The 17145-nt window shown below is 40.8% G+C and overlaps 1 protein-coding gene across 1 annotated transcript in view; it reads right to left on the reverse strand.

Annotated features, from left to right (window-relative positions):
- Positions 1–446: 446 nt before the first annotated feature.
- rtn4rl1b (reticulon 4 receptor-like 1b) overlaps positions 447–17145 on the reverse strand; it is a 305761-nt gene continuing 289062 nt past the window's right edge. Inside the window, exons 2-3 of the mRNA XM_007245894.4 lie at positions 4935–5386; positions 447–4824 (exon numbers count right to left, since the gene is read on the reverse strand). Coding sequence (XP_007245956.2) covers positions 3838–4824; positions 4935–5386 — 1439 coding nt within the window. The 3' untranslated portion in view covers positions 447–3837. The remainder of the gene's footprint in view (positions 4825–4934; positions 5387–17145) is intronic.

The following is a 17145-nucleotide window of genomic DNA, read 5'->3' on the forward strand; positions in this document are numbered from 1 at the left end:
CAAGCTCTCTATGTATTTAAGACACTTTTCCCTCACTATGTGTGCGAATGTGTGTGTGTGTGAGTGTGTGAATGTGTGTGTGTGTGGTTAAAAAAGTAAATCCTTGGGCTGCACAGATACTGGGGTGATTTCATTTGTGGGAGAGGCTCTGCTATAGCCTCCAGTGACTGATCTGGAGAGGCAGATTGCAAACTGGAGAGTAGACTGAGGGATAAAAAAAAAAAAAAAAAAACAGAGGAAAAAGAGAAACTTGCTGACGGAGTGGATTCTTATTCCAAATTAAGAAGCTGGAAAGAGAGAAATAGAGAAAGGGGGGAGAGAGGTTGAAACATTTGCTCTTCCACTTTCCACTTCACCCGTCACCCCCCCACTCCATGCTGTGAGAAAACACTTGTAAAAGAGAAAGAAAGAGAGAGAGAGCAAGAAAAATAAAGCTTCCAAATGCGTGTAACATAAGAAGATATAGATTTTAATATCTTTATAAACATTTTTTCGTTGTTGTTGTCGTCGTATAGTCGTCTGAGAACAACTTGTCAAACCATCAAAGAAGAACTGGGTTGGCGAGACGCAGGAGAACAGAGGGCACGGTGGAGGAGGAGGAGGAGGAGGAGAAATGGGTAAAGGGGACTGGATTGTGCAGTTTTCTTTGAAAATGGTGCCTAAAGCATGTACGAAAAAAAACAAACAAAAAAAAATCGGAAAAGGAAAAAAAAAACAAAATCAAAAAGAAAAATCTGCAAAAAGGTGCTTCTCTGCTTGAGAAGTCATAAACCCTGTTGTCATCAGAAATGTCGTCATTCGTTCATTCATTAACTTTTTTTTTTTTTTTTTAAATCGTCATGGTACCGATGAATTAATATCTCCCTCGCATGTCCATCCACTGCTGATATTTCAGTTCACAGTTCAATTTATTTATTTCCTTTTTTTTTGTACAAAGACCATCTCAAATCTCGATAAAGGAGGCACAATTCTCCAGACTCTCCAGAAGTTCTCCAGCATCTGCAGCTGACGAGCCGGCGCTCCCCCCTGAAGTGTGCCCTCTGTCCGAAAAACCAGACGTGATTGTCTTTTCTCCTGGACCCCAGTTTGCTTCGTTTTGGAAAACAGCAGTCTTTAAGTGTGGAACAAGCAGTCCTATGGCTCCGAAAGGTCATTTTTTTGGCCACGGTGAATTGAAAATCGCTGTTAAGCTTCATCACGACAAGATAGTTGAAGGAACATCGTTTTTTTTTTCTTCTTTTTCGTCCCCTTTTTCTTATCTCCTCTGGTTATTATTATTGAACAGTGGTTTTCACAGCCTGCTAAGAGAGGAGGGTGTCCGTGTTGTGTTGTGTTTTTTTTTTTTCTCGATGGAGGGTTCAGACAGAGGGCTGTTAACAAAAATGGAGTTCACCCCAATTTGACCCGGGTCCCTTTGGGGCACTTCCTGTTTCTGTGCCCCACCGTTAGCAGGTCATCTCCAGTTTCCAGCTCAGCCGAATAAAACAAACACACGAGACGTGAAACACACACAACTGTGTAGATTTCCATACCTTTCCATACCTCTCGATACACACGTACTCACACACACACACACACACACTCACACACTTACATACACACTTACATAAACTTCATTAAACAATAATAGCAGCTCATTATCAATAGGATTTGTATTGTACTGTCACAAACTAATCCAGACGTAATAAGAGTGAGCGATCAATGACTACATGAAATGTAGAAATAAAAAAGTGGGTATATGAAGACATACTGTGTATAAAACATCTATATCATAAAAGTATGGAATTTAGGCAACAATTTGACTGAGGTAAGGTAACCAGTGTGCTTTTATAGACTAGGCTAGTCAGTTTGAGTGCACTGTCTTCAACAGTTTCTTTGTAAAATGTTGAAAAAAAAAAAAAAAAAAAAACGAGTCGCTAGCCTAACAAAGTTCTCCTTTGTGATCGATAATAACAGCATATCATACTTATAATCTTTCATATCTGGGGTGGTTTCGATGGCAGCTACTCTTCCACAAGAGATATTTGGCAACCCTTAAAAAAAAGTGATATATTTATATCATTAAAAATAAATTACTTTCTTAAACTCTGTTTTATTTTCTTGATTATTTGATTGATCATCTCTTAAGATCACATGTACTTTGAAAATGGGGAATTACACATGAATGAAATAGGGGTCTTGGATTATATATGGCATTATTTTGACCCTGGTCTGTATATTTCCTGACTAGAACGATCTCACCAAAGTTTAGAAGTAACAAAACATAAACAACAAGCAGAAAACATAACTATGCAAGACTGTAAGCCATTTAATAAAAAAAAAAGAATACATACCACACATAGCTAAAAAAAATAATACATGAAGCGTAAATACAGATCATCAAATTTGATTGATACTTTTTGTATTGTAAGATGATGTGGTGATTCATTGTAGAATTACATTCAGATTTAGGCAGTATGTATGGAAAGAAATGTTTGCTTGGAAATGCAAAAAATAAAAGAGAATGGATAAAAAAAATACAAGGATGCACTTAAAAAATGAACATGATCATGGAGTGGATATACGAACAAAGAACACTTTGTTTTATTCCTCAATATTCTTCAAAATATATGGCCGCTTAGATAGAAAAGTGATATTAATATTCCAATAAGATGCATAAGCACCATATTAATAAAACATTTTTCATTACACTCATCATCAAAAAAATAGTTGCATCCATAGTTGCAGAAGGGTTATCATCTTCAGTGATGAATCCCTTGCTCTTGGTGAAGACGACCAACGAATCAGTGTGTGTGGAGGCTTTAGATCTATGGTTTGTCACAGCTCACGCATCCAGAAGCTTTGATGTCATCATAATTCATGATGGTGTGGTGTGTAATTTCGTACAGTGCCAGATCACTTTTGGTCTTCATCACAGGCACTTTGACAGCTCAACACTTTTCTGAATGCACTACTGGTTGGTGCACTATTTTAACAAGACAGTGCTCATCTGCAAACTGCTGCCACCTCAAGAGTTTGCCTCTCAAGACTACGCCTTGATTCTATGCTTTGGCCACATGCATCACCAGATTGTACTTGATTGAAAATTAAAATATCTGCAACATCCGCAATATCTGCAGCAACTGTATAAGTATGGAAGTAAGCTTCATGGAATGGATTATGGCAGGACACCCTTAGGAACCTCTACCTTATGCAGAGATGTCTGGCATGATGCGTTACACATGTGTTACACACTACTTCTGTTATTTTTAGCTCAACAAATATGTCCAAAAGTTTCCCATATCAATCATTTTTTTTATTTATAACCTGATTGCATTACTTCTGTGTAGCACCTATTTTGCAACTATTTCTATGAAGATGAGTATATATAATTGGTACTCTGCAACAATGCAGTAACCATCTCAAACCCTGGATCCAAGTTACACATCCTAACTCCTAACATGCCATTTCAGTGAACTCTTACAAAAATGCAGCTATTAGACACGTTAAAAGTAAATCCAAAAATGGCATGGCAACAGTGGCAGTGCAAGCATGTTAAGTTTGCCCTAATTCTTCTCTCTGTCACGTCTTTGAAATCTTCCACCCTTCGGCTCGCCCCAATTTGTGAGTCTTTAGAAGTATGATGTTCGACCGTGTTTATCTATTTCAGAGTCTAAATGGCAAAGCTCCTGACACAGTATTTTACAGACATAGTCAGACACACACAGAGTGATTCCCATTCCCACACACTCTCGCGTACACACAGAAACACACGTAAAGAGGCCTTGCACGGCTGGAGCTAGAGTGGATCTGAGGACTGCATTGTTTTTGTAGAGCTATAATGCATCGTTGTTAAGTTCAGCGCAAGATGAATCCAGTGCTTAGCAGCACAAGAAGTCCCGCAATACTGTAGAGAGAGACAAGGGACCTCTGGGTGATCCCCCTGTTGGTGGCTTGTTGGACCCCGCTTGGGGGGCGTACAGTGGTCCGGGGGGTACATTTGTGCTTTCTCCGTGTGGTTGAACTATCGGGGGAAGTGTGGTCATATTTCCCAGTGAAATCAGGTGAGGAATACTCCTTGTCTGCCATCTCCTTCGAGGTGTGCACCTCATTGGGCCCTTTCCCCTTGCCACCCCTGTTCCTCGGGCGGGTACAGTTCCGGGAGCGACCGGGTCTCTGAGGAGTCACTGCTTCCGGAAAACCTTCCGGTCCCGCCTGTTCCCCGTTAATAGCAGGGGGTGGCTGAGGCAGAGGTGAAGGTGACGAGGGGAATTGTTCAGTAAGGTGTGGCTGGTTTGGATGTGTTTGCGGAGGCTGGGCAGGTTGGGGCTCTTGCTTCAAAGAGACTTTATCCGTTCCAGCCCACGTCTTGGTCTTGCTCTGGTGGAGGGACTCAGATCCAGAGCAATTGGGGAAGTCCTCTTTCTTCAGCTGCTTCAGGTCCTTTCCTGCCAACTCAGTTGGGGCCACGCAGCCAACTGATGACGTGGAACCTCTGAACCTCTTGAGCCAGTCCCACAAAGACAAGGCCTTGCAATCACATTCCCAGGGGTTATCGTTGAGACGCAGGTACTCCAGTGCACCCAGCATGGCCAGGCAATCTCCAGCCAGTTCGGTCAGGGAGTTGTTGAACAGATAAAGGGTGGTGAGGCGCTTTAGGTCATGGAAGGCCAAGCGGTCCACCCACTGTAGCTGGTTGTGGTGCAGCAGCAGGCGGTCCAGAGCCCGCAGTCCTCTGAAGGTGTTCTGGTGCAGACTCCACAGGCGGTTCCCATGAAGAAACAGATGACTCAGGTTGTGCAGGTCCATAAAGATGTCATCCTGCAGGTACTCCAAATGGTTATCCTGTAGAGACATAGAGGCAGTAATTTTTAGACTGTGGTAGAAGGTTTATTTGCAAATAATTTGTACAATAGGACACAATAAGATGTTAATAAGTTCGGTTCGAGACTTACTTGCAGATACAGGTACTGCAGATTGCGAAGGCCCTGGAAAATGTTATTAGGCAGTGCACTCAGGCCACAGCGGTACAGGTGGAGGGCATGGAGTCGTCCAAGCCCGTGAAAGGTCTCTGGGGAGAGGGAGCGCAGATGGCGGTTGTCCCCCAGATCAAGCTCCTCCAGCAGCGTGAAGCCTTGAAATGTGGAGGGCTCTATGTACGTGATGTTATTGGAGTAGATCCACAGTGTGACCGTCGTGGGACTGAAGTGACCCCGCAGTAGCCGGTGGATCTTGTTGTTCTGGAGGAAGATGCGCTCGCTGTGTGGAGGAATGCCCTCGGGTACTGACAAGAAGTTGTGGGCCTGGCAGCTGACGGTGCTAGGGGCCGAGTAGCATATGCAGTGGCGCGGGCAGGACCAGGACAGCTCCAAGCCACAGAGCACCAGCAGGAACTCAAGCCCACAGCCTGGAAACAGAAACAGAGAGAGAGAGAGATAGAAAAAGAGAGAGAACAGAAAAGGAGAGAGTCAGTGATGCTGCAGAGTTGTTGGAAAGTCGCCTAGTATTCGCTTCGTTTTTTAGCTTCAACAGTTTGAATTTGTGAGCAAGAGGATCTGTTGTAACATACTGTATGTATCAAAATCTTGGAATCTTCCAAGTTCACGTACCATAACGTATCGTGTACCATCTGTTAATGTACTGTTCATTTACCATAAACAAAAGATACAAAATAAAACAAACTGGTGGAGAAAGATTTAAATGGATAAAATGACAAAGAATGACAGTATTAACCAGTCCAGAGTCAAGAAATCAAAGGATGTAGACAGAGGTCAAGCCAGAGTAGCAGTAAACAGCATGAAACTGGACAGAGATAGATAGTACACAGCAAGGGTGGCGTACCGGCGGCCCAGGGTAGGATATTAATTCTGGGAAGCTAAATGATGATGAATAGCTCAAATAGGCCACACAACCTGTTGATAGATACAAATTATGATACAGTTACAATGATTTGTGCCTCAAGCTTTAGCTGCTTGTTAACTGTGTGTGTGTGTATACACAGTAGCAGCACTTTGGTGTAGCTTGGTGTAGCGTCACAGTGACAAATATGGATTGGAGCGAGCCATCTAAAATTCTCATCCATCAGCCAGAGAATTTCCAACGGATGAAATAACATTGGCAAGCAGTTATTAAAATGCCGCAAGCCCATAAAGCAAGGAAGATATGTGATATTTCATAATCGTTTATTTGGAACGGCTGCTGCTGCGTGTATCTATCAGGCTGTGTGTCTCTTATTAAAGCTAAACAAAGATATCTGAAACTCTGTAGTCTGTAGATGTGCAGTTTTAAACTTATGCCAAGCCTTAAAGGCGCACTATTTCCCAGCTGCTTCTTTGCCATGCTTCCTTGAAGCCATTCTGTGTGACTTATCCAAGAGTTCATCTGAAGAGAATGGAGAAGTGGGAGAAAATTTTACACTTTATGAATCCCATTTAGGCGCCAATGGAAGTGTCTCTCCTCTCCTCCCGTCTTTTTTCCCTCGAAAAAAAAAAATATTATTCAAAACACCGTCCCTGTCATTCACACAAAATCGATTTGCTCCCGCTGCCTCTTAACATCGCTATAATCCTTCAGGTCTCTGCATTAAAAATTCTGAGGCAGGGAATTACACGCTTGCAGGAGACAAGCAGATATTTATTGGAATATTTTTCCCTCCCAAATGTGGCTAAGCTTTGACATTCAGATGCTGACTGTGTTGACCTTTAGTGATAATTCCCTGGGCGTCTGATGACAGTCCTCAAGCAGCGCGCATCACCTGTGCAGGAGCCTTACTCCCAGAGTGGCCGTGTAATCCTGTTTGTCCCGATGCCGCCGCACAATGAAATGTGTCCTTCCTGTCTGCCATTCCGAGGCTCACCACCCCAACAGCCAAAACAAAACAGGCTCTCCTTGGGGTTAGATAGTGAGTGAAGGCTGTTTTGACTAGTAAACACAGTACCGAAGCAAGAACTCCTCCGAGGCCTCTATAAATAGGTAATGTAATGACTTCTATCCAAATGTCAGATAAGTAGGAAAAGGGCTGCAGATCAGAAAGAGTTGGCTCGTCTTTATTCTGCCAAGGGAGCAGTGGGATCGATCCCACTGTGCAGGGCAGCATCTAACACATCTAACACACCTCCCTTTATTGGGAGACCACCACTATCTGCACACTCAATCAGGCCACAATACAAACGCCGGCTCCCACACAAATCCCAACAGGCAGGCGCAAAATGATAAAGTGAGCAAAGAGAGTACAGGCGTTATAGAGTCATAAAGGAAGTGCACCTAGACATCAGTGTGTACTGATTTGAGTGAAAGCTAGAGGGAACAACACTTCCGTATTTTTTTTTCTCTCTACAGCAAGCTTGGTTAAATGCACCTGAAATTGATTTTATGTTCTGTATTTTTTTTTTCTATTTTGTACCATGTCTTATTCGATCTCTCCCTCCTGCACACACATGAGCACATCACGCTTTCATTTTGCTGTCTGAACGGAGGCATGACACGGGCTCTTTGAGCGAATGAGAAAAATACATGGCAGATTACTCATGTGGAGTTAAGCTGTAGGGGAAATAAGGCCAATAAACAGAAAAAGACATGGCAAACAGTTCAGTTATGGCTGGCGGAACAGTTGAGCCCCGTTCAATTTCCCTCATCCTCCCGACATTTGTTTGCAAATACCCCCTCGCATCGCATTAGCCGCCTCACGCACTCCCCTATCTCTGCTGCGCTCCACAGTTTTCTAGATTGTATTTCTATTAATAGATCTCAACGTGTGCGTTCTGTCCATCCGACTCAGCTTTTGTACCTGTTCTGGGCACAATAAGCTCCCTCTTTGCTCAGCATCTCTGCTCTGCATTTATTTTTGTTGCGCGGGCGCCTTTAATAGATTTCGGCGTTCGTTTCCCACTTGTAGATCAGATCTGACCAAGAGAAAATCTCCAGCTCAGATAAAAAAGAGTCGCCATCTCTCGCCATTCGCTAATCATGTCCGACACGTTTCCAGTCTTTGTCTCACTGATCCTCTGCTTATCCACAGTGCCAGGGACTATTTTAAGCTTCACTGGCCTCCTATTGTCTGTGTTATTTGTTGTTGCTGTTTATTATATAAGTGTGAAATTTAAAGAAAACAATGGTTGGGCTGGAATCCAAGTGTACACAGTTTTCCATGGGCATAGAAGTCTTAGCACAGACCGTGTGTGTAAACAGCATGGAGCAGAGACCGTGTCATAGCTGTGGTAATTAGCGCTATATGGCTAATATATCATATTAAACTGCACCTTATCAGCAGTTTAGTTCAAATAAAAGGAGTATATTTAATAGATGGGTCAGATCAAGACCAGATCACGTTCACACCACAGGCAAACCGCTTGATTTGATCCACACCCGAGTGCGATTACTGTTTTCACACCTGCTCAACTGAACCACAGGGGTACAACCAAGGGTACAAACGAACCAGAGTCTTTTTTAACTGGACCAAATAGTGCTCTAAATTCACCCTAAAATGAATTGGACTTTATTTAACACAAACAAAAAAACTGAACAAATTAAAATGCAAGCACATACAGGGAATGGGTCCTTAAAGTAATTTCAAACATAGTTTGAAAAATTGAGTTTCTGACACTCTATGACAAACTGCTGTCTCCAAAAAAAAATGACACAAGTACAGTTTTAAAGCTTAAGGCTTCAACATGGGTACTGCTGCTTTTATGCCAGCTACTTCTTCTACCCATTCATTTAGATAACAGTGTGTCAGAATGCTAAAAGCAAGTAAAGTTTCGAGATAACAACACCGCACTGGGTCTGAGGCAAGTGTGTTATGATTTAGGCATGAATTTAACACAGGCTAATCAGAAGTTAGCTATATTAGTTTCATAGCTCCAGTCTAGATCTGAATATGCACTTTTTTAAAGAGGCCATAAGCAAGTGTGTTAAGTCCTGAGATAACAACACTGAGGCAAATGTGTGTTATATAAGCTATGCACAAATCTAACAGAGCATTTACACTGCGTTTTACGAATTCTAAGTGTATTATAAGGCACACTATCAATGAATGTCTATTTTCTAAATAAATGCCAGCTACACTCTGATATACTCACCTCTCAATGGCAAAAAAAAGCTAGCGCTGTGGTTAGCGGCTAATGCTAATACTGCATTAGAAACTTCACTAAAACTCCTTTATAATGCTGTACTTCAGTGGAGTGGCTTTGCTGCTCCCTAATACCTGACTGCCAAAATTTACACATAAGGTGCACTGGACTATAAGGAACACTGATGAGTTTTGGGAAAATTAGAGTTTTTTAGGTGCACCATAAAGTGCGAAAAATACAGTAAATATTTAGCTGCATTAACTTCATAAGGCATTAACCAGAAACCTAAGATAAGTAACAACATGTAACTTAGCACTGAGTCTGAGGCATGCGAGGTGTGTGATGATCTATAAGTATGAACAAATTAACAAACTGCTAATCAGATCTAAAGAATCACTTCAGACCTGAAACTTCACTTCAGACCTGTGAAGACATGAGTTTTCAGTGCTGCAGTAATGCCAGAAACCCCATAAGCGAGTCTGTTAAGTGTTGAAATAACTTTATATAACAACACAGCAATCAGTCTGAGGCAAGTGTGTGATGATTTAGGCATGAAGTAAACACTCTGAGTAGGCTCTTTAGTCAGTAGCTAGCCACGTTAGCTTCGTAGCTCCAGTCCAGATCTAAAGGAGCCCTATGTGAAGGAACTTTAGAGCTGTGAAGGAATATATGTTCAGCAGTGCAGTAGATTATGTTTTGGATGAAAACATCGCTTTAACGGCAGCTTAGCAGCTTTGGCTAAGGGGGAAAAAAAGCCTCCCACTGAAGTTTGCATTGGCCCAGCGTTTGAGTGACAGAGTTTCTATCTCCGTGCTCCGCCCTGCAGGGGAAAAGTACCTCCAGAGACCTGCTGCTTCACACCTGTCACCTCCCTGATCGCAGCCCGCTGCGAGCTTGCTGGGACCCTCGCACTGCAATTTACACCCCTCTGCTTCTCCAGGATGGTGAGAGATAGGGCGGGGAGATATTTTTAATGGCGTAGAAGAGATGCGCGGGGCAACCGGCTGATAACGGCTAATAATGATAAAGGAGCGAGAGGGGACAGGAGGGCAGTGGGCCGTCTGGAAATAAAAATGGAAAGTGTGGAGGTGTATTATCCTTGTGTTTGCGCACAGAATGAGACTCTATCATCGGAGTGAATTATTGAGGCGGTTTGGAGCAAGTCCATATTCCCTCCATAACACCCCCAAAGCCCTTCAGTGCCAATAATCCCAATATCTGAACGCTTGAGAAAATGCCTTTCTACTGTTGCTGAGGAAAAACCGAGGTTTTATTGAGATCTTTACATTCTCACCCTCTCATCTCTTTCTCTCTATTTCTTGCTGTCTGTCTCTGTCTCTTTCTTTTCTTCTCTTCTTCTCACCACCTGTCCCCTTATCTGTCCCTGTATGAAGGATGCAGCTGAGAGCTCGTTACGCAGAGAATGATTAAACAGGCTGCGACTGGGCCTGACGTTTGCCCCCGCCGACCCCGCGGCCACTGTGCCTTTTCATGGCTCGCAGTCACCAAGAGGAAAATAACTAAATAAAGGCATAAAATAGAATGGCTCCAGTCCCCAGACAGACAGTGTAAAGTCAGTCTGCTGAATATCAATGAAGCATAGTTCACACTAAATTTGCCCTCATGAATAACACATCGTTGCTAATAGGAGGGAAGCAGTCCGTCTGTCTCTCGCCGTGACTCGGCCCACCATTACACTGGACAAACTCAATTTCCTGTGTCTCTCTAAGGACCCTGATAAGCGCGGGGCTGTTTACTACCTCGCTGGCATGGCCCCATATAAAAAAAACAAAAAAAATACAACGTGCTTGTGCTTAAGAGGCAGTCACGTTAATGTAACACACACACACACGTACACACACGTACACACATTCCCCGCCTGACAATCAAGCTAGTGACAAAGCAATAAAGCCGCCTATTGATTAGTGTGAGTGAGTGAGTGAGTTTTCCCTGCCTCACCAAAGGGACACAGCAGCTCTAGTGTTGACACACTATCGTACCGTCGTTCAGACATTCCTTTAGTCGGTTTTGCAGTGGGTTATAGGTTAATAGCAAATCTGTCTTCAAACACAGCAGGCCTGGTAATATGAATCCATTTTATCCAGTTCATGTAATGAAACATGGACTACCCCGACAATAAGACTGGGCTTAATTTAGTCCTGCTGAATACATATTTACTTTACAAATGAACAAAAGACATATGAAGATATTTCTATCTAAGGTGTTTAAAGAACAACGCCTGGGTGGAATAAAATTAGAGATCATGGGTTCCTGTGGAAATTCTTTCCTTTAGTTGGTTTTGCAGTGGGTTAGAGGTCATTAGCAAATCTGTATGTGAACATAGCAGGTCTAATAAAATGAATACATTTTATCCAGTTTATTTAATAAAACAGACTATTACTACAATAAGTCTGGGCTTAATTTAGTCCTGCTGAAAAGAGATTTACTTTACAGATGAACTAAAGACAAAATTTATTTCTATTTAAGGTGTTTCAAGGACAACGCCTGGGTGGAATGAAATTAGAGATCATGTGTTCCTGTGGAAATTCTTTCCTTTAGTCGGTTTTGCAGTGGGTTAGAGGTCAATAGCAAATCTCTCTTTAAACAGAACAGGCCTGGTAATATTAATCTATTTTAACCAGTTTATTAAATAAAACATAGACTATCTCTACAATGAGATTGGGCTTAATTTAGTCCTCCTGAACACATATTTACTTTACAAATGAACTGAAGACATATGAAGATATTTCTATCTAAGGTGTTTTAAGAACAACGCCTGGATGGAATAAAATTAGAGATCATGTGTTCTTGTGGAAATTATTTCCTTTACCTGTATGTAAAGTAAGTACCTGTATGTGAACATAGCAAGTTTAATAATATTAATCCATTATATCCAGTTTATTTAATAAAACAGACTATTACTACAATAAGACTGGGCTTAATTTAGTCCTCCTGAATACATATTTACTTTACAAATTAATAGAAGACTGAAGACATTTCCATCTAAGGTGTTTCAAGCACAAAGCCTGAGTGGAATAAAATTAGAGATAATGTTTTCCTGAGGAAATTCATAAAAGGCATAAAATACAACTTTTCATGTACAGTTCATGTCTATTGAAGCTGATGGCAGAATACACTGGTATAAAAAAAATAGAAACTGGTAAAAGGTCTACACAGCATTCACAGCAAAATGTGTTCTAAATTTTACTGAAGAAAAGGTTGTTTCACTTATAAAAGGCTGTTAACACAGTTGTACTGTTGTTCAGACATTCCTTTAGTTGTTTTGCAGTGTGTTAGAGGTTATTAGCAAATCTGTATGTGAACATAGCAGGCCTAGTAATGTTAATCTATTTTATCCAGTTTATTTAATAAAAAAAAGACTATCCCTACAAAAAGATTGGGCCTAATTTAGTCCTGCTGAATACATATTTACTTTACAAATGAACTGAAGACTGAAAATCTTTCTATTTAAGGTGTCTGGTAGGAATAAAACTAGAGATCTATTCATGTGAAAGCTCTTTGTGGATATTGGGTCAGGAGGCATTAAATGCTTGTTGTAACTTTTATAAATTATTATTATTATTATTATTATTATTTTTCAGCTCTGAATCTAGTTACGCATATATTTACCTATTCAAAACATGTGCAGGTCAAACTCAGGCAGCTTTAAAAGCAAGTGCACTAATTCCTTTGATTTTCTCTCAGGAAAGTGTTTATTTTAAAGAAATGGTTGACTGCATGTTCAAATAATTGATATGTATGACAAAATCACTATATATATGCATGTACTTTTTTTTTTTTTTTTAAAAAGATGCTATTTTTATCTTATCAAAAAGACCCAAACCTGAAAATGATCAAATGTATTATCATACATTGAGAGTGGGGACAAGCAACAAAAACAGGTAATGTTTTTAATTACATATATTAATTTTGCAATTAGGTCAATGTACAAGTGCTTAATAATAAAATGTATTTTAAAGTGATTTGTCATGTTCTCAGGACAAACCAGATGCTTGCAAATATAAAACCAGCAAAAAAGGTTTAATATTTGAAGCGTAATCCAAAAGAGTGGTCAAAAAGCCAGGCCAGGTCAAAAACACACACAGCAAATACAAGCACGTAGGGATCAACCAGAGACTAGGTCAAAAAACAGGCAAAAGGTCAAAATATCAAACAAGAAAAAATGTTGTAATCACAGCAAAAGGGCAAATCCAAAGGGTTAATCCAAAAACAGAAGAAAGATCCAAAACAAAAAAGACTAACACAGAAATAACCACTTAGTTTCAGCAATTCCTCACAAGGAGCAAGTGAAACAAACAGGCCTTATATACACACACAGAAAATCAAGCACATGTGAAAGGAATCACTAAGGAGTCACAGCTGCAGGGGATTAAAAGTCAGGTGACAAATAGCATGGGAGCTGTCCATGGTTGGCTGAAGAGGGGCATGTGACCGTGGTGTAAGAGGGAGTGGGATTATGGGTAATGCAGTCTATTGAAAAAGAAATTATTTTGTGTGCACATTTATACAAGTCATTTCCTGGGGACAGAAATGACACAGATTCAACAGTTTATGACATACACCAGTACAAAATATAGAAACAGGGACAAAATCTATACAGCATACACAGCAAAATATGTTCTCTATATCTCTTTTCACTTAGAAAAGGCTTCTGAGTCACTGTCGTACTGTCGTTAAGACATTCCTTTAGTTGGTTTGCAGTGGGTTAAAGGCCATTTGCAAATATGTATGTGAACATAGCAGGTCTAGTAGTATTAATCCATTCTATCCAGTTTATTTAATAAAAATAGACTATCCCTACAATAAGACTGGGCTTAATTTAGTCCTCCTGAATACATATTTACATTACAAATGAACTGTGGACTGAAGATATAAGGTGTTTCAAGGACGATGCCTGGGAGGAATAAAATTAGAGATGTGTTCATGTGGGAATTGTAAGCGGATGTCTGGTATTATTCATGTGCGTATCTGTTGATGTGGATGCTGATATACACCTACAGAGCATCTGTAGAAAGTGGGACAAGATCTACACAGCATACACAGCAAAGTGAGTTCTATATATTACTGAATAATCGTTTCACTCATAGCTATATTTAAACTATTTCAGATGCTGTACATACATCTAGGAACATTTACATTTTTTCCCAATCTAAAGTACAATTGCCTTTAACCAGGCAAATGTGAAGGTGTGAATGTGATTTCTGCCAAAGTAAATTGTCATTTTATACAGATGTCAATTTTAGCCAGATGTAATGTAGTAATGCCTTCTATTACATATTCCTGGTACAGACGTGACAATGTGGATCGAGGAATGATAAATGCCTATACAATGCCTACTATCAGGCGTCTTGCTATGAGCACACTGACCAGTGTTCAACGTCACAACCCCACAACCTCACAACCTCACAAGAAAACACCTTACAATTTAAACATGTGTTGCCATTCATTTTCAAGCCATGTTCTAAGACAGGGGTCGGCAATTAAGTTTGGACACGAGCCAGATATTTTCCAAGGCATAACATGGCGGGCCACAAAAAAACAACAACAATATTTTGGTATGTAGTGTAAATGTAGTGTAATAGGATGGAGTGCTACAGTGCAACTAGTAGCTCTCCAGCCCAGAGGGTTGTTGAACCCAATTGCAGAACAGTTTATCTCAAAGCAGGTAAACCCAAGAAGAAAGGAAAAAAATAAGTAAATAAACACACCGTTCTTCACGCTGGATCGGAATTGTGTAGTCAGGGTTGCGATCCAATACACTACCGCTGCCCCAGCTGGAGAATTGGGACACGGCAGGAAAAAAATGCCCTTATACGGAGATAGGGAGCCCATGAATGGGCAGAAAAACGAAAAAATGGCCGGAAACTAAAGTCACACCGAGCGCGACAGAGAAAAAGGGGAGGAATATAAACAAACGCTGGCAAGAGAATAGGCCTGGACAATAATTCGATATCGGTATTTATCGCGATAAGAAATGTTTCAATAACGGTGATATCAGTTTTGTGGTATATCGATATGTATAAGAATCACGGACAGGCGTTTTTTACTGGCGTCAGCTCGCCGCAGAGCTCAACACATTCAGCCCCCGTAGCTGGGCTACGTCAGTGCGTGATGACGTAACCACACAGGCACGTAGCCAAATAGGCTAGGCCAGGCAAGGCTAGGTTAAAATGGCTAGGCTCGGGTCCGCTTCGCTACGCAGCACATATGTCTCGCGCTGGAGCCAAACGGAGCCGGGACGAGCGGATCCAAGGCTAAGGTAGACTCGATTCGGTCGGCCCCGGATCCTCGAGGCCGGCCGCGGGTCCGCTCCCTTGCCGCTTTGCTTTGTGCCGGAGAGTGCAGCCGACCAGCAGCGGTAATGTTAATACATCTAATCTGTTCCACCACTTCAAGCAACTCCACTACATACAATATTTTTCTTATACTGACTGAAGCACTTTTATAGCTTATGTTGTAACTAAGTTATTCATAGTTGATAGAGCCTGTAGGTTTGTTTATTTGACGGGAAAATCTTGTTGCTTTTATGTATATAAAGGCATATTGTATTCTATATCCTAGTTGAAACACTTGTTTTAATCTGTTAAATTTGTTCACAAAGAATAAAAAGCTCTGCCTCTGTTGTGATTTAAAGTTATTTTTATTGGTAATAGTTATATAGGCTTATGTTTGACAGGGATGTCATGTTATTATTTTGCTATATGCAAATAATATTGAGCATTCATTTATTTTGACTACTTTTATTTCTAAAGTATTACAGTTTTTGTGAAAGGAGGTTTCAATGTCTTAAATTAAATTTTCAGACAGTAGTAGGTACAGATTTCCATTAGATAGATAGATAGATAGATAGATAGATAGATAGATAGATAGATAGATAGATAGATAGATAGATAGATAGATAGATAGATAGATAGATGTGCATATAATGAGGGTATCTGATGCCAGCAATACAAAAAGTGCAAATACACAGTTATATAATAATTTAAATTCGCAGTGCTGCAGGGATTGCAGGGCTTCTTAGCAGTTTTCTGAGGCCTTCAAAGTATTTACAGTGCCCTCCATAATTATTGGCACCCCTGGTTAAGATGTGTTCTTTAGCTTCTCATAAATTGAGTTTTGTTCAAAATAATATAGGACCACGATGGGAAAAAAAAGTAAAGTCCAACCTTTAACTCAAGTAAATTTTAAGGGGGAAATAAAATCCCTGACTAAGAAATAATTATTCTTCATAAAATCACCTGTTCCACAATTATTGGCACCCCTAACAATTCTTAGGAAATAAATTTAATAAAAGTATTTCTGTCACTTCTACAGTAGTTTACGAAGTTGATCAGAGTATGTAGGAACATTTAATTAGTAATTCACAACTTCCTGTTTCCCTGGGGTATAAATATGACGTGACACAGAGGCCATTTATCTTCAACATGGGAAAGACAAAGGAACATACCATTCAAGTGAGGCAGATGTGTGTTGACCTTCACAAGTCAGGCAATGGCTACAAGAAAATCGCTACTCGCCTACACCTGTCCATATCTACTGTCAGAGGAATTATTAAGAAGTTTAAAACAACTGGAACAGTGGTAAACAAGCCTGGACGAGGACGCAAGTTTATTTTGCCACCACGCACAGTGAGGAGGATGATAAGAGAAATAAAAAGTTCTCCAAAGCTCACTGTTACAGAATTGCAACAAATGGTAGCTTCTTGGGGTCACAAAGTCTCCAAAACAACCATCAGGCGCTATCTACATGCCAACAAGCTGTTTGGGAGGCATGCACGGAAGAAACCATTTCTCACTCACAATCATAAACGCAAACGTTTGGAGTTTGCTAAGCGGTACTGGGACTTCAACTGGGACCGTGTGCTTTGGTCAGATGAAACAAAGATAGAGCTTTTTGGCAACAAATGCTCTAAGTGGGTCTGGCGTAACACAAGAGCTGAGTATGCAGAAAAGCACCTCATGCCCACTGTGAAATACGGCGGGGGATCAGTGATGCTGTGGGCCTGTTTCTCTTCTAAAGGCCCTGGGAACCTTGTTAGGGTGCATGGCATCATGAATGCTCTAAAATACCAGGACAT

This window comes from Astyanax mexicanus, chromosome 18 (genome assembly GCF_023375975.1).
Source record: "Astyanax mexicanus isolate ESR-SI-001 chromosome 18, AstMex3_surface, whole genome shotgun sequence".
Lineage (NCBI taxonomy): Eukaryota > Metazoa > Chordata > Actinopteri > Characiformes > Acestrorhamphidae > Astyanax > Astyanax mexicanus.